Source organism: Brachyhypopomus gauderio, chromosome 9, assembly GCF_052324685.1.
Source record: "Brachyhypopomus gauderio isolate BG-103 chromosome 9, BGAUD_0.2, whole genome shotgun sequence".
NCBI classification, from domain to species: Eukaryota; Metazoa; Chordata; class Actinopteri; order Gymnotiformes; family Hypopomidae; genus Brachyhypopomus; species Brachyhypopomus gauderio.
Genome location: NC_135219.1, coordinates 8,498,350 through 8,519,532, shown reverse-complemented (window position 1 = coordinate 8,519,532; position 21,183 = coordinate 8,498,350). Strand labels below are relative to the sequence as shown.

The 21,183-nt window shown below is 48.9% G+C and overlaps 1 protein-coding gene and 1 long non-coding RNA gene across 10 annotated transcripts in view; one reads left to right on the top strand and one right to left on the bottom strand.

Moving 5' to 3' along the window:
* Window positions 1–17,787, bottom strand: part of mark3b (MAP/microtubule affinity-regulating kinase 3b) — a 33,860-nt gene extending 16,073 nt beyond the window's left edge. For 3 of the 9 annotated variants that reach the window (XM_077016845.1, XM_077016847.1, XM_077016846.1), the window contains exons 1-4: window positions 16,230–16,340; window positions 12,671–12,862; window positions 12,285–12,338; window positions 115–163 (exon numbers count right to left, since the gene is read on the bottom strand). In XM_077016845.1, coding sequence (XP_076872960.1) covers window positions 115–163; window positions 12,285–12,338; window positions 12,671–12,862; window positions 16,230–16,271 — 337 coding nt within the window. In that variant the 5' untranslated portion in view covers window positions 16,272–16,340. Of the gene's footprint in view, window positions 1–114; window positions 164–12,284; window positions 12,339–12,670; window positions 12,863–16,229; window positions 16,344–17,100 lie in introns of those variants that run through there. The other 6 variants (XM_077016852.1, XM_077016851.1, XM_077016849.1 and 3 more) reach the window with 5 other exon arrangements.
* LOC143522894 (uncharacterized) lies at window positions 15,731–18,350 on the top strand. Its single transcript, XR_013133167.1, has 2 exons — window positions 15,731–15,884; window positions 16,277–18,350. It is a non-coding gene; the product is annotated as an uncharacterized LOC143522894 (long non-coding RNA).
* Window positions 18,351–21,183: the final 2,833 nt, after the last annotated feature.

Genomic DNA, 21,183 nt, shown 5'->3' with positions numbered 1-21,183 from the left:
AACAGCCCCTAGACATGCCCCTAACTACCAACACCACCCAAACAGCCCCACCCCCCAAAACAGGCCTTGGTGAGGGTTGCTCGAAGGTAGTGAGAGAAGTGGCAGAAAACTCACCAATATTCGGATGATTTAGGATCTTCATGATTCGTACTTCACGGAAGAGCTTTAAGAAAAGGGAAGAAAATGCCATTAGAACACACAGTCTACAAAACCATGAACATGAACATGTCAATCAAAACCCAACCAGCACTTTCAAATCTCCCTATAACCGCTTCTAGTATACACATCTTATCTTAGATATTTGGGGATTCAGACCAACACCAGTACACAAACCAATGACAGCACATTTTTACCAGCATTTATAGATTCTTGCTCAGGGTTCTGTTGGGATATTTCAGTGTCTAGTTCCTGCTGTGTTTCGTTCATTCATCGCCAAGTCTTCTCTGCGCTTCATTTTACTGACATACATAAACCAACTCTAATGCTCAAACGTGCTTATCGTAGCTTTAATGCATTCATTCCCCATTTGACAGGCACACATTCCTGACCTGAGCTGGGTGGGTGGATCATGCCCAGAACTGGCGGCCTGCTGTGGGCCAGGCCACACCCCTGGTTAGACGACCTTATGACCCCGCCGCTCGACAGGAGCATATTCACCCTGGGCGGGTGGTGCCAGGAATAACTTCAAAAGAGCTTGTCGGAAAGCCAGAGCGCCACATGTACCCAACCCCACTACCACCTTCGCCAACTACACTACCACCATCGCCAACCCCACTACCACCTTCGCCAACCCCACTACCACCTTCGCCAACCCCACTACCACCTTCACCAACCCCACTACCACCTTCACCAACCCCACTACCACCTTCACCAACCCCACTACCACCTTCACCAACCCACTACCACCTTCACCAACCCACTACCACCTTCACCAACCCCACTACCACCTTCACCAACCCCACTACCACCTTCGCCAACCCCACTACCACCTTCGCCAACCCCACTACCACCTTCGCCAACCCCACTACCACCTTCGCCAACCCCACTACCACCTTCGCCAACCCCACTACCACCTTCACCAACCCACTACCACCTTCACCAACCCACTACCACCTTCGCCAACCCCACTACCACCTTCACCAACCCACTACCACCTTCACCAACCCCACTACGACCTTCACCAACCCCACTACCACCTTCACCATCCCCACTACCATCTTCACCAACCCCACTACCATCTTCAACAACCCCATTACCACCTTCACCAACCCCACTACCACCTTCACCAACCCCACTACCACCTTCGCCAACCCCACTACCACCTTCGCCAACCCCACTACCACCTTCGCCAACCCCACTACCACCTTCGCCAACCCCACTACCACCTTCGCCAACCCCCCTACCATCTTCGCCAACCCCACTACCACCTTCACCAACCCCATTACCACCTTCACCAACCCACTACCACCTTCACCAACCCACTACCACCTTCACCAACCCACTACCACCTTCACCAACCCACTACTACCTTCACCAACCCCACTACCACCTTCACCAACCCCACTACCACCTTCACCAACCCACTACCACCTTCGCCAACCCCACTACCACCTTCGCCAACCCCACTACCACCTTCGCCAACCCCACTACCACCTTCGCCAACCCCACTACCACCTTCGCCAACCCACTACCACCTTCGCCAACCCCACTACCACCTTCGCCAACCCCACTACCACCTTCGCCAACCCACTACCACCTTCGCCAACCCCACTACCACCTTCGCCAACCCCACTACCACCTTCACCAACCCACTACCACCTTCGCCAACCCCACTACCACCTTCACCACCCCACTACCACCTTCACCAACCCCACTACCACCTTCACCAACCCACTACCACCTTCACCAACCCCACTACCACCTTCACCAACCCCACTACCACCTTCACCAACCCCACTACCACCTTCACCAACCCACTACCACCTTCACCAACCCCACTACCACCTTCACCAACCCCACTACCACCTTCACCAACCCACTACCACCTTCGCCAACCCCACTACCACCTTCACCACCCCACTACCACCTTCACCACCCCACTACCACCTTCACCACCCCACTACCACCTTCACCAACCCCACTACCACCTTCACCAACCCCACTACCACCTTCACCAACCCCACTACCACCTTCGCCAACCCCACTACCACCTTCACCAACCCACTACCACCTTCACCACCCCACTACCACCTTCACCAACCCCACTACCACCTTCACCAACCCCACCTTCACCACCCCACTACCACCTTCACCAACCCACTACCACCTTCGCCAACCCCACTACCACCTTCGCCAACCCCACTACCACCTTCGCCAACCCCACTACCACCTTCGCCAACCCCACTACCACCTTCACCAACCCCCTACCACCTTCGCAAACCCCCTACCACCTTCGCCAACCCCCTACCACCTTCGCCAACCCCACTACCACCTTCGCCAACCCCACTACCACCTTCGCCAACCCCACTACCACCTTCGCCAACCCCACTACCACCTTCGCCACCCCACTACCACCTTCGCCAACCCCACTACCACCTTCGCCAACCCCACTACCACCTTCGCCAACCCACTACCACCTTCGCCAACCCCACTACCACCTTCGCCAACCCCCCTACCATCTTCACCAACCCCACTACCATCTTCGCCAACCCCACTACCACCTTCGCCAACCCCACTACCACCTTCGCCAACCCACTACCACCTTCGCCAACCCACTACCACCTTCACCAACCCACTACGACCTTCACCAACCCCACTACCACCTTCACCAACCCCACTACCACCTTCACCAACCCCACTACCACCTTCACCAACCCCACTACCATCTTCGCCAACCCCACTACCACCTTCACCAACCCACTACCACCTTCACCAACCCCACTACCACCTTCACCAACCCCCCTACCATCTTCACCAACCCCACTACCATCTTCACCAACCCACTACCACCTTCACCAACCCACTACCATCTTCACCAACCCACTACCACCTTCACCAACCCACTACCATCTTCACCTCCCCCTCTCCGTGATCACATGTTTCCATGCGTTTGCTACTGCTCATCCTTCCTGCTCCTGTCTCTCCCATCTGGCGATGCGTGGCAGTTACGTTCTTCGTCCATTATGCCACTCGAGCGCTCTGTGAAGGTGAGTGTGTGTGACGGTGAACGTGAGAGGGTGCGAGCGTGTGATGGTATGAGTGTGTGAGGATGTGAGGATATGAGTGAGAGCGTGTGTGAGGGTGAGCGTGTGTGAGCATGAGGGTGCGAGTGTGTGAGGGTGAGAGCGTGCGAGGGTGAGAGTGTGAGCGTGCGAGGGTGAGAGTGTGAGCGTGCGAGGGTGAGAGTGTGAGCGTGCGAGGGTGAGAGTGAGAGCGTGCGAGGGTGAGTGAGAGCGTGCGAGGGTGAGTGAGAGCGTGCGAGGGTGAGTGAGAGCGTGCGAGGGTGAGTGAGAGCGTGCGAGGGTGAGTGAGAGCGTGCGAGGGTGAGTGAGAGCGTGCGAGGGTGAGTGAGAGCGTGCGAGGGTGAGTGAGAGTGTGCGAGGGTGAGAGCGTGTGAGGGTGAGGGCGTGTGAGGGTGAGTGAGAGCGTGTGAGGGTGAGTGAGAGCGTGTGAGGGTGAGTGAGAGCGTGTGAGGGTGAGTGAGAGCGTGAGGGTGAGAGCGTGTGAGAGCGAGAGTGTGTGAGGGCGAGAGTGTGTGAGGGTGAGAGTGAGAGAGGATGTGAGTGAGAGCACGTGAGGGTGAGTGTGTGTGAGCGTTCTTCGCTACACTACTCAGAGCTCTTGCTGCACACCGTGACTGGGTGAGGCCTCACACCTCTGCGCCCTGGTAGAAGTGCATCTCACACTTTCTCAGTCACTCGCAACAACACAACACAAATGTTGCTTTATATCACGTGCAGCCATTTAGTTTCATTATCACTACTTCGGCGGTGGAGTTTTCCTTTGTTATACTTTCTACGTAACGGAAACCAAAACCACAAACCAAGACACCGGAGGTCCGTGGGTAAGTCCTGCTCCTTCAACGGTAGCCTGAGGTACCCGCTGCACGCCAAGACCCTGCTGCTGGTAGCAGGGCAGCAAAACGTCCCGCAGCACCCGCGCAACAGTCCCGAGGGCCGCGTTAGAGGTGCCGATCCCAGCGGCACAGCTCACGAGGGAGCTGCAGTGCACACGCTCACCACGCCGCCTGGAAAAAGCTCAATGTAGCAGCTGAAGGGGCACGCGAGTCAAGCAGGACAGTAACACAATCACCTCATCAGCTGGAGGTGTGTTGGGAGGCCAAATCTGGCACAGCTGAACAAGATCTAGTCACACACACACACACACACACACACACACACACACACACACACACACACACACACACACACACACACACACACACACACACACAATCACCCGCAGACCCAAAACTATGACTCAGGACTCCTTCCTGACTGCTGTGTATAGAAAGGCCCAATAGGAACCACAGACATGGTGTGCAAATGATGGCTGGTTTCTGAATGACGCACAGCATGGATGTAGAAATAAGGTACAGAGGACATGTCTCACCTTACAGAGACAAAGACATTTCATGGGGCTGTACAAATAAAAATCATAAAAGATAATAAAATAACTATTAGAGGTTTAACCCAGGAGTAACCTGAAGTCCTGCCCTTTAAACATCTGTTTTAAAACACACACACACACACACACACACACACACACACACACACACACACACACACACACACACACACACACACACACACACGTTGCTTTCCATAACAAATGCTTTAAGTGTGTCTGTATCAAGTGTCTGTATTATGAGTATCTGTACGTGTTGCATTGTTTAGGAAAAATAGATGTTTTGAGATTTCACAAAATACCTGTACATCAACCCACACTGTATGTGATGTATGAATTTAAAGTAGAACACTTGTAAGAATTTGCAGGATGTTTTTATACACATGTACATGCTTGCTTGCTTTATACACATCAGAGGGATTTTCTGCCTCTGTGTGTGTATGTGTGTGTGTGCTTTCTCATGCCCTGAGGCTACGGCAGCTTCCTGCATCTCCATGACTACGCTCACTGCCATTCTGGAGGGCGGAGGGGCGGGGGGGCCTCAAAGCACTTCTGAATAATTCACTCCAGCTCTACACGCTAGCAGCACCGTTCACACGGCTCTCCGCGGCCCTGCTGTGCCATCCAGCCTTAAAGCCACGCCCCACGGGCCCCTGTGACGTGACATCATGCTCCGGCCCACCCGAAGGGGGCCCACCCTGCTGCAGGACTCCAGATCGAGCCCTCGCATGTGCTCTCACACACACACACACACACACACACACACACACACACACACACACACACACACACACACACAGCATGGTGGGGGGGAAAAAAACAGGTCCTCCTGGGTCAAGGGCTCTCAGCGCAGCGTGCTGAAGGACAGGCCAGCTGGTGGTGTGGAGCGCGATTAGGCCCGCCCCTGTGCTGTAGCGCGACCAATGGCGTGACGCTCCTTCAGGGGGGCGTGAGGGTGAGGAGGGGGAGGTGCTGCTCACACGCCATGCTCTCCCAAACAGGAAGGTGCCAGAGCTGACGCAGGTGAGTGTCGGCGAGACGTACTTACTCCCACAAAAGAAAAAAACAACAACAAACAAGGTGAATTAGCGCAGGGCGGACGTTCAAGCCAGCAGCGCCTGAACATGGAGCTCATCTGGAGCTTGAACCCTGTAGAATGAGTCAGCGCCCAGGTTATCGCTGTCCCTTTGAAGCTCACATTCCACTGCTGCACAACCATCAGCTACAACTCACTTCAAAACACAGCCAAGCCTTTGTGTGATGAGAGAAAAACGCCAGCAAACACCCACACCCACACACACACACACACACACACACACACACACACACACAAGTAAATGGCTCACCTTATTCCCAGCCAGAGAGAAGCAGGGGGATGAGCAAATGTGTGGGCTTGGCTAAGACAGGGGGCAGTCCCAAGTGCAGGGGGACCAATGAACAAGCAGGCTAAGCTGGGCTAGGGGCAGTCTCTGACCCAGGGGGAGGAGCATGTGCATGGTCTGGGCTAGGGGCAGTCTCTGACCCAGGGGGAGGAGCATGTGCATGGTCTGGGCTAGGGGGCCGTCCCTGACCCAGGGGGAGGAGCATGTGTATGGGCTGGACTAGGGGGCCGTCCCTGACCCAGGGGGAGGAGCATGTGCATGGTCTGGGCTAGGGGGCCATCCCTGACCCAGGGGGAGGAGCATGTGTATGGGCTGGACTAGGGGGCCGTCCCTGACCCAGGGGGAGGAGCATGTGTATGGTCTGGGCTACCCAAACCAGGCTCAAAGTGACGAGCCAACACATGAGACAATCTTTGTTCCGACAAGAATGTTTCTCAGCGTATCCTTTACATGTAAATACTATCTGCTTCCCACCATTATCATAAGCATGAGCTTTAAGGCAACACGGTGAGAAACATTAACAGGAACCCAATTAGCGGGGGTTCCCTGCGTCCTACTCTGCTCCTGCCCAGTTCCCTGCGTGGGTTCTGATGTCCCAGCCATTTCTGGCACTGCTCTGATGCGAGTTGTCGTGGAGGGTGGTGGTGCTGGAGTTCAGGGTTTCCACAGACATCTCAGATGAAGGGACGCGTCAGGCCAGCAGGAGGGAAACCAGGACTGGGTTCCAGGGCGGCTTCCTCTCTCACCACAATGTGGTTTATGATTAACGACCTCTCCGAGTATCCAAGGCTGATCCGACCGAGCCGCAGACTCCTTACACTCTCCAGTGCAGCCGGAGACTTTGAAACGTGAACGGCGCGAGAAAGTGATCCTTACACAACTCAAAACGCTCAGACCTCCGTTTACATTCTAAATTCAGGTTTTATATGAGGCCACTGTACAAAAATACAATCCCATTTACAGCCTACTGGGAGGGAGTGTGGCATTAGCTGACAGTGAAGGATAAAGGATACAGTAGATCCCAGTTAAACTTGCACGATTTGGACACACACATGGAGACACAGATTTTTATATATACAAACCCTCGATGAGAGACGGTTAAAGGGTGACCTGCAGTATTTTGAGCAAAATCTGTTCGATGCATCACACAGACGCTGTGAAGCATCAGAAGCCTCACACAGCATCCATCTTGAAGATCCAAACATGCTACTCAAAGAACATCATAAAGGTAAACGTGTGATTAAGTCAAGGACATGTTTACAGACTGCAGCTTCCTTTGATACCAGAACAACAATGGCCAGTTCTGTAATAGCGACAAGCGAGTGTTGTATGGCGCAGCCCCAACTCTGGTCATGTGATCAGTATATGACACGCATGACGCACACATACACTCTGTGAGGTGTCACGTGACCCTGTGCTGGGCTGAGAACACACGAACAGGGAGGTCTGGTGATGGCCTCTGGGCAGAAACATCGGGGAGGCTCAGGTCCTTTGATCAAGCTGAAGGTCCACCTGACTTAAATAAGCTCCACCTCAATGAACCTCGAAAGGTTCGTCCCAGAAGAAAACCCTAGAAGGAAGGCAACAGGCGATCCTTCCACGGCCTCGTGGGTGGTGGTGTGCTCACGTGGCTTTGAGCTCCCCGTCATTCTGGGAGGTGTTTGGAAAGCCCCACCCAGCCAAACACCACCATGTTCACACTCCTCTGTCCCAGCAGGACATTCCAGGTTAGAGCTCCTCTGCTCTCTCTATGCTGAGGGGTGGCATGTTATTTAAAAACATGCCTCAGGAGGAAGGAAGTCAACCAGCCCCTGTGAAGATGGGTGGACGCTGTGTGTGTGTGTGTGTGTGTGTGTGTGTGTGTGTGTGTGTGTGTGTGTGAGAGAGAGAGAGAGAGAGAGCAGAGCAGGGAGTGAGAGCTTCAGTTTGTCCCTCTGTGACATTATTATGTCGTGGATCTGATATCCCAAAAGGTCAGGGGTGAAGCTGAGATCCTGCTGCCACTCGGACGCAGAAGCGAGTTTGTGCCGCACTGATGCTGCCCGTCTGCTCGCGTGAACATTCACAGCACAGCTCACTACTGAAGGACATCTCAACATTGAGAAGCAGAGTGAAGAGAGGAGGAGAGGAGAGAAAATGAGAGGGAGAGAAGTACAGAGAGAAAAAAACGAGAGAATACTAGATAACCAGAGAGAGAAAGACTAGAGAGAAAAACTAGAGAGAGAGAGAGAGAGAGAGAGAGAGAGAGAGAGAGAGAGAGAGAGAGAGAGAGAGAGAGAGAAATGAAAGCTCATTGGTAAAAGAAAAACAGGAAAAGGAAAGTTCCAGTGATGTGTGCTGGAAGTGAGTGTGAGAATGCGGTGGGGTTCGGTCCTTACTGCCTCTGTGAACACACTGAAAATAACCAAATATGGAAAGTCTCACATTGTCCTTCCTTAGTCAAAACCCTAACAAACAAAATATATTCTCCAACCCACTTAAGAAAACAGTGCCCGGAACAAAACTTAGTAAGACTCTGGGGGTGAAAAAACTCACATGGCAATAAAACACCTCATAAGCTCTCTCACGCATTCAGGAACGACTGCTCAGATTCAGGCTCGGTAATGATACAAACCATTTACCAAATAGAGCAGCTAAGAAGTTTCTCAGAGAGGCAAGCCTGAATGAGGTCAGTGCCAGAAGCAGGAGTGGCCCACATAGTGAAAAGCCATCCAGCATTTTAGTAGTACTGAGGGACGTGTAGAAGAAGTCACATCTGAGGCAGGAAGCAGTCCATTAATGCCTGCTAGACAGAAGTCCAAATGTGTGGCGACCAATGGACAATGGATCTTGACTGGAACCGCTGGAGGTTACACCCATATTCCAGCCAATGACAGATCAGTGCGCAGTCAGTCAGGCCGTTTGGGAGATGAAGCAAAGCTGGCACCAAATAGGACAATGTCACCAGAGGAACACTGTGGAAAAGCCGGCACATCCTCACAGGCTCTGAGATTTCTCTTCCCTGGGAGGTTCTACGAGTCAACCAAATCATCCCGGACGGCTGAGATGATTCCACCGTGCCCCCACCCACAACCACACCCCACCCCACCCACAACCACACCCACCCCACCCACAACCACCCCACCCACAACCACACCCCCGACACCATCATCATCCGTCCGCATGCGGCGATGACGTTGCCAAGACGCTGCGCCCCCGCGAGCGTGTAGAGCACTTCCAGCGCCTGGAGCTCCAACACAGTCGCTCGATGGCCGGCTCCCGTCCAAGGAGATATATAAAAAAATAACACAAAAAAAGAACAAAAAAAATCAAAAAGGGAAAAACAACATGCGGTTCTAAAAGAGGAGACAGAGCTTGGAAGTGAGGGCTCTCCTCCCACACCCGCCACTTGCATAAGAGCGCATCACGTCGACGCGGAACCGAAATAGCAGGGATGGCGCGCAGCAAGGCCACGGCGAGGAGAGTGGTTCTGAGCGCCGCGGCCAAGCTCACGCTCTTCCCAGAACCCCCGAGGGCCCGTGGGAGGTTGACGGGCGTCTGGCCGAGGTCTCGCGCTCACACGCCATGACTGTGAGTGGATGTGACGCTGCCGTTCACACGCAAGCCCGCGCTGGAGGAGGCGCCATGGCCAATCGCCTGGTGCGAGATCATGCAGCATGGGCCCTACTGCAGGGATTATGGGTCCTACTGCAGGGATTATTGTGGGCCCTACCGCGGGGATTATTGTGGGCCCTACCGCGGGGATTATTGTGGGCCCTACCGCGGGGATTATTGTGGGCCCTACCGCGGGGATTATTGTGGGCCCTACCGCAGGGATTATTGTGGGCCCTACCGCGGGGATTATTGTGGGCCCTACCGCGGGGATTATTGTGGGCCCTACCGCGGGGATTATTGTGGGCCCTACCGCGGGGATTATTGTGGGCCCTACCGCGGGGATTATTGTGGGCCCTACCGCGGGGATTGTGGGCCCTACCGCGGTGATTGTGGGCCCTACCGCGGTGATTGTGGGCCCTACCGCGGGGATTGTGGGCTCTACCGCGGTGATTGTGGGCCGCGGTACCGTGGAGGCGCCATGGCCAATCGCCTGGTGTGAGATCATGCAGCATGGGCCCTACTGCGGGGATTATTGTGGGCCCTACTGCGGGGATTATTGTGGGCCCTACTGCGGGGATTATTGTGGGCCCTACTGCGGGGATTATTGTGGGCCCTACTGCGGGGATTACTGTGGGCCCTACTGCGGGGATTACTGTGGGCCCTACCGCGGGGATTACTGTGGGCCCTACCGCGGGGATTACTGTGGGCCCTACCGCGGGGATTATTGTGGGCCCTACCGCGGGGATTATTGTGGGCCCTACCGCGGGGATTATTGTGGGCCCTACCGCGGGGATTATTGTGGGCCCTACCGCGGGGATTATTGTGGGCCCTACCGCGGGGATTATTGTGGGCCCTACCGCGGGGATTATTGTGGGCCCTACCGCGGGGATTATTGTGGGCCCTACCGCGGGGATTGTGGGCCCTACCGCGGGGATTGTGGGCCCTACCACGGTGATTGTGGGCCCTACCGTGGGTATTATGGGCCCTACCGCGGGTATTATGGGCCCTACTGCGGGGATTATGGGTCCTACTGTGAGTCGGTGCCTGTGGAGCCGTCATGGCTGACAGCTGCCCACCGTCTGCTTCATTTCCAGCACGTACACTGTACACGAAACCAGGTTTTTTCTTTCCAGATGCCTGCTGAGGTTTATGCCATCCAGCTATAGCGACACTTGGAAATTTATAATATTTATGTGACTTGACCATTGACCGTGGGTTAAACATAGTTCACATGGCGCTGACATGGCAAAGACTAGTGTGACTCTCACAGAACAGGGATCGCTTTTGTTGAGGCAAGTGGTGAAGACTATCTTGTCTCATTCACCAATCCAGACCCAGATCCAGGTCCAGATCCAGGTCCAGACGGTGCACGGCTGAGCGTATCCAGCACGGCTGAGTGCTTATTCACGTGCCTGCTTAAAACATCTACAACAATGAGCTGCCATTCAACATGCAACTCATCACAGGTAATTAGCATACAAACATTGTTTACACAATCCTTCTTAAACAAAAACAAATGCCGACACACTGATAATTGACTGTGTAATGATGAAGGAAGACGGATCAATGAGGTGTGGCAGTGAGGTAAGGATCAACGTGAAGGCAGTGGTGAAGCTCACATGGCCCACTGCCTCTGCTGCATGTCTCCATACGAGGAGCACTGGTAGGCCAGCGTCACACTTAAGTGGATGAGAATCCTCAGGATCACAGACATGGCCAGCAGGGCCATCTTAAGGATTCGGCTTCAGGAAGCAAGAGTGATTCTACAGCACCATTTAGAGACCTTTGCCAGTGCAATTAGAATCGATACATTTCAAGTGTCTCCACCACCAGCTCTCAGAAGCCCATAGACGTCCATTAGAAGCTGCCGATTCAGCAGTGGGAGGGTCAAGCCTGGGTGTGGGCAGTGTTCTGAGCAGGAGGCGGAGCATCGGCACAGAGCCCGCCCCTGCTGCACAGAGCCCGCCCCTGCTGCACCCTTCCACTGTCCACTCCACCTACAGCCACATGCTGATCCACAGGCCTTCCATAAGTCCACCAATGGAAAGCAAATAAAATCGATGGCCTTGAACCAAGGCACAGCCAATGCCTCCAGCCCAGCAGTGTCAATGTGATGTATAGAGCCCAAGCAGAGGGGAGGAGGGGAGGGGACCTGCAGAGAGTCAGCACACGCACGTCTGAATGGAGAAGTGGGAGAAGCCGAGCTTCCTGAAGCTCTCCCGAGCTCCGCCCCCATCTCTCTGTCCCATCTAAGCTCCGCCCACATATCTCTGTCCCATCTAAGTGCTTCGCTTTCTTCTCAGGCAGCCCAGCAGCTCCCGCCTCTTGTTCGGATTTCTCCACTCCCGCTATTATTAGCCACCTCTGATATCCAAGTCCACAGAGGCTTCCTCCGTTGGTTTCCACATACCCAGCATGCACTGCTCTGCACTAAAACAGCTTTAGGCTTAGCCAGGGCTGGGGAGGCTCGCGTTGTAATGTGGCTGAAGTGAAATTGATTCTGCGATGACTGGAATGTCCTTCAATGTATTGCCAAAAAACCATTCATAATTAAAATAACGCAGCAATATATCTGTCTCGTAAAGATAAAATGTGGAACGGGAAGACAGGGAAGGGTGAGAAGACGAAGGGAAACCAGGACAGAGGCTTTTTTACTGCTCAGAGGGCATCCATAGTATTTACCTTTTGGAGACTTGTTGGATTAAGCTGCGTCTTATCAATAATTTTAATGGCCACCTGAAGGGGAGAGAAGAATAACAATATTTTACTGACCCTGCTGCTAAGAGGCAACGGTGTTAAAACAAAAATAGCATTTGACTTAATAAAGCCCATCAAACAGGATCATTCAAAAAAGGCCTGAAACATCATGTTTCTGTAGTCCGCTTTATCTTAAAAGTTAATTCACTTTTCTTTCTAGAGTCAAGTCATTTTAACAGTAATGGGAGACACACGGAGCAGGAGGAGCCATGGTGGGAGTGATGGGGGAGACGCACAGAAGCGGACAGAAACAGCTCCTCAGTAGAGAATCAAACAGAAACGGGGGGGTTAGATTGCTCTCTGAAGCTCACCTCCCTGCCCGTGGGGATGTGCCGTGCCAGTTTGACCTTGGCGAAGTTGCCTTTGCCGATGGTTTTGAGCAGCCGGTAGTTGCCCACGTGCGGCTGCTCGTCTGCGCAGGAGGCGATGGAGTTTCGGCAGCGGGCGGCGCCACGGCCCGTCCTGGTACCCGCCTCCACCCGCCCATCGCCCAGTGAGGTGTGCTGGCGGACAGAGGGCAGAGGTCATCACAACAGGAAAGAGCCATGCCCAACATTTCCTCCTATTTCCATGAGACCAGAAAGTGATAAATGTCAGCAATACGATGACGGAAAAATTAAAAGGATCGGACATCGATAATGCACATAAAATGAGTGGAACGTTGACTTGCACGCAGACTCCATAAAAAGCGTTGCGTCATTCATCTGACAAATAGCTGTGGCTAACTTTAGCTCTGTAGCTGAACAAACTCTCTGACATGTCATTCATAAACAGCAGCTAATTTTAAATATCACCCGTTCAAACCATAGCTCAGTGCTACTACATTGCATTAATGACTTTTTTTCTAAACTAATTTGATTTTTACTATGAAAATGATACAGGGTTAAAAGGCCAGAAGGCCATGGTGCAGAGAGCGTGGACTGCTGGACTGAATCTATCTGGCGTTATTGCTCAGTCTGACAGTTAGTGCAGAGGAAACGTACGTGCATAAGTGTGTACCACGCCATTTCCTGGAGGCTGAAATGCTTGTTTGCTTTCAGAGGGAAACTACATCACAATCACTCTCTACAAATGCAATGCATTATGCATCATAAGTCAGCACAGGAGTGTACTGCTCGTGATAGCCTATACCAACGTGTACGAACAGTGTACCGCATAAAATGGGCTTACAAAAACACTCTTAACTGAGAAATTCAGGTCACAACGGTAGACCAACACATTTGTGAATCAGGACAACAGTATTTCTGTAACTCTTGCCAATATAATATAGACTGGATACAAAAAGACACTTACAATGAGCATGTAAAATCCAAAACACTTCAAGAACAGTGCGAAATCAAATTCAGTGAGTATGTTCCTCCAACAAGAGGAGAAAGGCAAAATAATCCATAACAGACTAATAGCTGACTGTAAACCTGCACTGTATATGCACGACCCTCATCTACCCATTACATCTAGCATTTCTTTCATCCTTCCATCACCCAGAAAAATGTATGCACATTCATTTTATTATAGATTTATCAACATTGATATAAATGTTCAATCTGTGGAACAGATGACATATGTGCACTTAATAATGACAGTTATACTGATTCTAGTTATTCAGTTTCCAGTTATAATTGACACTGGCAAACCAACTCAAAGTTTAAGTTGTGGTCAGTCACCCAAAAATATGCAAACAGCTAAACATATAAAAATATAATGAGATCAGAAAGTGACCGCTGATGAAGGTCTAGACAAGATATAGGTCCCCATAAAGTGAGGTTCCTCCTACCAGTGGAAGATCAAACCGATAAGAGGTGGACTCACCTGGGAGCCAATGCACCTTAAAAGTGTAAAAGCTTCCAAGCTTCCGGTTCTTAACATTTAATTTGCCGAGACATGATTAGCCTTACGCTAACCTGCAAACTGCATTGTTTTAAACACGGCGCCAATCCATATGGAACAGGGGTGATCAAACTGGAACGTGAAAGAGTTCAAAGAGACAGACGAGCAATACTGATGAAGGCTGAGAGAAACAGAGGAATGATGGATAGTCCCAAGTAAAAGACAAGCTGAAGGCATCTCTTTTATAAACATTTATAAAGAGCACATGCGAAACCGTAGATATTTAAAATAATGTTAGTATAGAGAATGATTAACAAGGTATTGCATGCAAACTTGTGAGCCAAGTTTGACATAATATTCATATTATGACTACAAGAGGAAAGTCTGGAATTCACATTACATAAATTGTATACAAGTTATAGGCACAACCAATCAAATGTTGGAATTTGTTTGTTTGTAAGTGGATGGCCACTGGCCACACAGCTGCCAGTCCTCTTAACATCAGCACAGGAAGCACAAGTCCAGTCTCCAGGACACGAGGGGAAAGGGTCATTTTCCCAGAACGCCGACCATGATGGCCTGTTACTCTTCTTCACTGTGGACCAGGTCATTCCTGCTACTGCCAATTTGTCTGCTTTCTCCCCTCATACTTGTTTACTATAAATACGGTTTTAACTGTTGTCATGGCAGTTCTCCCTCTCTCGCTCTAAATTAGTAAGTTCCAGAAACCGATATTCTCGTGCACAACCTTTAATTCCTATAATCCATTGCTCATGATGGTAATCACATGGCAAAAGGATTCCTCACCAAAATGTAATTATCCTACATTTAACTCTAAAAAAGTACCGTTATTAACTAAACCAGATATTACTACCATGTCACTGATCACGGACACACACACATTTCTGTGTACTGTTCTAACCACCAACATGATGTCTGGTAGGCGCTGATCACTCGGTGCTCCCGGGCCTCCCGCATTTCTGCTAGCTCATGAATTTCAGACGTCTAACAAAGCCCTGGGAAAGCAGGCGAAGAGGCAGACGCTGGCCTCTCTAGACCAGATGTGGGCCAGTACCGCCATAATCTCTGCCAGGGCAGCAGCAATGGCCCGTGGGTTTTCTTTCGTGTTTTGCGATGGTGAAATAACGTGAACATGTAAGTGAGGCACGGCTGAAAAGCTGTGAAACATCTGAGGGTTGGACCGACAGCTCTGCCTTCCCCTGCATATCTCTTAGTAACCAAGAGGATCACCAAATATCACTGTCAACAGGTACAAAATTCACACCTGCCATGTCAGAACATTATTATGATCCAATATGTTAAGCAGTACTCAAAGTGTGTGTGTGTGCATATACACGAGCGCACGCACACACACTCATAATTTATATATATATATATATATTCTGATTAGACTCTTGTAGCGGACCAAAAAAAGAGACTCTATGAAATCTCCAGTCTAATCTTCTAGAGGCATTTATTTTTGGAAACCTCCCTGCAAGCCCTCAAAATTAGATCATTCAAATGAAATAAGGAAAGATCTGCACACAGCCTTGAGCAGGGCGACAGAGAACTCAGTACAGAGGAACCCAGTACTGAAGTCCTGATAATTAGGTAGTAAGGCATTCTACAGATTTTTGAGGTACATCACCCTATAACAAAGCAGCTCTACTTTCAAGATCAAGAGCCCTATAATCAAAGGTAGGTCTATCCTCTATCACAAGAGCCCTATAATCAAAGGTAGGTCTATTCTCTATCACAAGAGCCCTATAATCAAAGGTAGGTCTATTCTCTATCACAAGAGCCCTATAATCAAAGGTAGGTCTATCCTCTATCACGGGTTTTCCCCCATCACCAAATTAGTCTGTGAATAAACATGTATAGTACGTTTATACTATTGCACCATGCAATTGCGATTCTGATTCTCTTTCAGATTATTTTCCCCGAGATAAAGCATGCAACTGTCTTGTACATAAAATCCAGACTTTAGATCGTTTCTCTTGAAGCAATTGCAGTTAGCCTATTTAAAGAAAAACTGCGACTTACTATGGTGATGCGGTGCCTCTTGACTGAATGTGACCCCTTCATCCTAGCATTGGTGATCCCAACAAACAGACAACCGGTCCGTTTTAGTGACGCTGTCAGCTCATTGATCCAGTGGCACGGAGTGATGCTCGGAGGAGCGCGAGCGTTAGCGCGCGGGGAGGGCTGGGCGCCGCGCGCTGCTCCTCGTGCCAAACTGGCGCTACATACCGGACCGTCGCTCCAAAATAACCCAGTGTGAAGCTGCGCCATCAGGCAGGTAGGTGAACAACCTCAACGACTGGCTTAAAGGTTTGACTGTGAGCCTGTGCATTTATTACGCATTAATTTAATACAGTAGAAAAAGTTTAATAGTGACTTTTTTCGTGTTGGGGCAAACGTGATATAAATGAAATCACGTGCATGTGTCAGTTTACGTCCAACGTGTTGCTACACGTCTCACGGCTTATCTGCAACTTTAGTGCTAAAGTTTGCCAGCATGCGTGATGAGAATAGTGTTAGTAACATAACCGTAGTGAATCAGTGCAGACGTGCAAGACTCGTGAGGTGGTAATAAGCTGCACAACGGTGAGCTGACATCTACCGACACGAGTGTGCATCTGTGTGTCGGCATGTGCGCAATGCCCCCCGGAACCGAACTATGGACCAAAGTAGGCGAATAAAAAAGTAAAATGGAAAATTGTAGAAGTTCATCATCAGACGTGTTGTGAACGTTGTTTGGTGAAGAACACAGGTCCAACAGTGGCATGGGTTGGACGAAATGTGAAGTTTACTATAAAGGTTTAAAAAAAGTTTCCAGGCAGACTGGCGAAACAACCGTCCGCTGTCACATCATCATCATCATCAAGGCTGTATCTAGAGTTCAGATACTTACATGTTCTGTTTCACGCTCATTAACAGTAGGTAGTGGTGTTCTGGTTGACATTGTAATCTCGATCTCCAAAGTGGTTCTCCTGTCCAAGTCTGTTTAACTGCAGGACCTCAGTCCGAGTGGTGGGAGGCAGGTGTCCCGCAGCTGATGAAGACCATGGACCCGATCAGCACCAACTGCGAGGCGAAGTTTCAGCACAGTGACCGGACGGCACCGCCGCTCCACATTAATAAAGTGATTTATCAAGCCGCATTACAGCACACGACGGCTAGTCCACTGGTGGCACAAAAGGCAAACTCTTGTAATCTTGACTTGTGCGCACCATAACCATATGCCAAAGTTTTTCCAACTAGTTTTTACACGGAAAGCACTTTTTAAAGCTGCTTCAACTCGCACCAACAGTTCACGGGCCCGCGAAACTGCACACAGCGGACGAGGAGAAGGGGAGGGGACGGGCACTTCACGGAAAACCCGGTCCAGATTTAGCTGCCGGTTTGGGTCGATTAAGTTCCGGTAAATGTTCAGGGTCCGACGGCCGACGGCTCCCTCTTCTTAAGAATTAGTTGCCCTGAAACACCAAAGTTTTGGTTAATTTCCTCCCATCCCAGCACTGAGAGTCGCCCAGCTAGGCTGCTGAGTCCAAGATGGCGGCGTGTCTGCTGAATAGTGCCAAACCCAGCGCAGCCGCAGGAAGTGACGACACAGACCGCGCTCCAGCTCATTGGCGCTACAGCCGCCGAGGCGCTGTTTGTTGTTGCTAGGGTGATTACAGAAAAAACACTACCTGCGTTCAGCGCCAAATAGTGTACCTAACTACCCCTATACTGTACTTAACTACCCCATACTGTACCTAACTACCCCTGTACTGTACCTAACTACCCCAGTACTGTACCTAACTACCCCACACTGTGCATAACTACCCCTGTACTGTACCTAACTACCCCATACTGTACATAACTACCCCTGTATTGTACCTAACTACCCCTATACTGTACCTAACTACCCCATACTGTACATAACTACCCCTGAAGTACTGTACCTAACTACCCCTGTATTGTATCTAACTACCCCTGTAGCCTACTGTACCTAACTACCCATGACTAACCTGTCTGTATCTTTTACATTGTGTCTCCAGTGAAACAGCCCACATAGGCCGTGAAATGCTGTTTTATGGCTATCAACATTCTGTTGTCACAAGAATATTGTGCCATTTTATTTGTGTTTTAATAAATTGAAGTTTTTAAAATACTACACATTTTGACTGATGTGCATCCTTTTTATTTCACAAAGAAAACCAAATTCCATTCTGAAAATATTGTTACACACTAATGCATACAAATAGGCTATGTAAAGTTATTTTTTTTAGTTTACTACCAGTTGAACTAAGTAGTCATCTGTGTTTTGTTATTAACCAATCTGAAGAGTGCACGTGTGTGCACAGGCGTACGGCCACGGTGGGGCTGTGCAGGGCCTTGTGTTTCTACACCAGAGAGGCTGAACCACATCGTTAGTTGCACACTTCCTGTGTGGCCAATTTACCATCAAACTGCCAGTTCAAAGAAAGATGTGAAGCGGACAATGGAATAATTACAGTGCAGGCTATGTGATATATGTAGTGACATCAAATATGTTGGTAAACAGTTTTTATGATAACTGAAAGCAAACAACTGATATGGATATGGATATTAGTCATAAATAATCAATTTGCTGTTTAGGTCTACTGTTTCTACTTTTAGTGTAATAAAATAAATGTTATGCTTAAAGCTTGTTGATGGTTACAAGTGATATTGCAGGAAGCTATTGTTGTTCAGTGATATATAACACTCTGACCTCATCTCAGTTTTACAAAGATTTGTAATTGTTCAGGTTTAATTACAAATGACACATAACCAGCCAACCTGAGGTCAGCACATATCAAAACTCATCTGACTACAGTTGGTCCTATTAAACGTTCTTCAAGAACAGATCTGTTGCTGTGTTTGCCACACCATCTGTGATTCAGAATACAACTGACTAGCAGAGCAGGGCTACTCACATCTAGAATACATGGGTGAGAATTGCATGAAACTATATAGGTTGTGTAAAAGTAAATGGGACGCAGTTTATTTTGAAATTATTAACATTTTATTATTAGCATTATTTATCCATTTAGTGTAAGGTGTATAACAGCTTTTAAGAATTTTAGATATGTCCAGAATTATGTTCAGCGGTGAACATGACACCAAAATCACAGAATTGTATAGCAAAACACTGTTGTAATAATTAACAGAATGCATTGTGTTTGATATGCAGTATCAATTCTTAAGATGGTTTTTTTAAGGAGAAAACACTTAGCACATATATTCATTTATAGTTATTAAGCACCAAAATATAAACTTTTTTTTTGGTCTCCGATATATGCAGAACAAAATGTATAAACCCCAAACAGCATGGAGAATGCAGATTAAAAAAGAAAGCAATGATTTATGAATTTACTCTGACGTCTTTCATTGCAGACAATATGAACAAAGGATATGTCATGTTTTGTCTGGTGAGCATTTGTAAATATGTATACATCTGCCATTTAGGCATGTAACACATTCCTTGGCATGTAACTATTTAGGGCTTGTAATGAGGTAATACTAATTAAATAATGAGGTCTTTTGAAACAGGTGATGTCAACAAGTGATTGTAATCGTGATTTTGGTACAAAGCAGCACCCAGGTAAAGCTGATCCTATAGCAGCAAACATGGCATGGGACAAGGATCATCACTTTCTGTATCAGCATGAGGAACGTTAATGAAATGTTTTAAATTGTTCCTCAAAGAATGCTAGAAGGACATTTGGATATTTCACTGTCTACAATGCTTAACATAATTAAGCAATGAAAATAATCTGGAGATATTTTAGTGCATACGTGGCAAGGACACATGCCTAAATGAAATAATTGTGAACTCTGAGCCCTGGATAACATTGCAGCAAGAACCACTTTTCTTCTATAATCAATAGAAGAACATGGGGTCAACTTTACTTTGGCAAAGCTTTGTCAAGCACTACAATATGTAATTACATCCACAATTGCCAGTTAAAGGTTTACTGTGCCAAACAAAGTTATGTTAACCGTGTGCAAAAGCACCGGAAACATCTGAGACATTACCAGCACACAGTGGAATAGTGTAATGGGGCTCAGACGAAACAATATTTCAAGCCTCTTTTTGGAAGAAATGGATGCTGAGTGCTCTGGTCCAGAGAACATCCAGATGGCTACATGTCCAGAAGACAGGCCATGGTACGGGGTTGGTGGTGTCCTTGGCAAAGGTAACTTGCACTTCTTTGATGATCCTGAAGTGCATAGAGAATTTAGAGTAACGTATGATGTTTTCAAGATGGCATCTTTTCCAGGGACCGGGACATACACTGCTCAAAAAAATAAAGGGAACACTTAAACAACACTCCAAGTCATCTACACTTCGTGTTCAGATAGGAAGCAACACTGATTGTGAATCAATTTCATCTGCTCTTGTGCAAATGGAACAGACAACAGGTAGAAATGAGAGATTTTCAACTGATTTCAAAGATTTTTATTAATTGAGATCTAGGATGTGTTATTTTAGTGTTCCCTTTATTTTTATGAGCAGTATATTTCAACAAGACAATGCAAAACCACATTTTTGCACACATTACAAAGGGATTGCTGTCGAAGATGGGTGTAGGTGCTCGGCTGGTCTGCCTGGTGTCCCAACTTGTGCAACAGAATGTGTGGCGCAATTTAGATGCCAAATGCAACACAGACACCCAACTGCACACCGTAAGATGTGCAGGAAGAATGGGACAGAATTACACCTGACACATTTTATTAATTTATTATTATAAACATGGGCCTCTTTGCTTAGGTAACTGCCCCAGACCTGGATAAGCGGTTGCAAATGGATGGATGGATGGATGGATGGATGCTGCTTATTATTAAATTGTTAGCAAATTAGATAATGAGTACTGAATAAAAGTTTACAGGTGATTTCAACTTTTGGGTGGTACATGTTTCAAATTTCCTAATATTAATGCTGCAGAAATCGCAGCAGCTCCGTTACTCGTGGTTATATGACGCC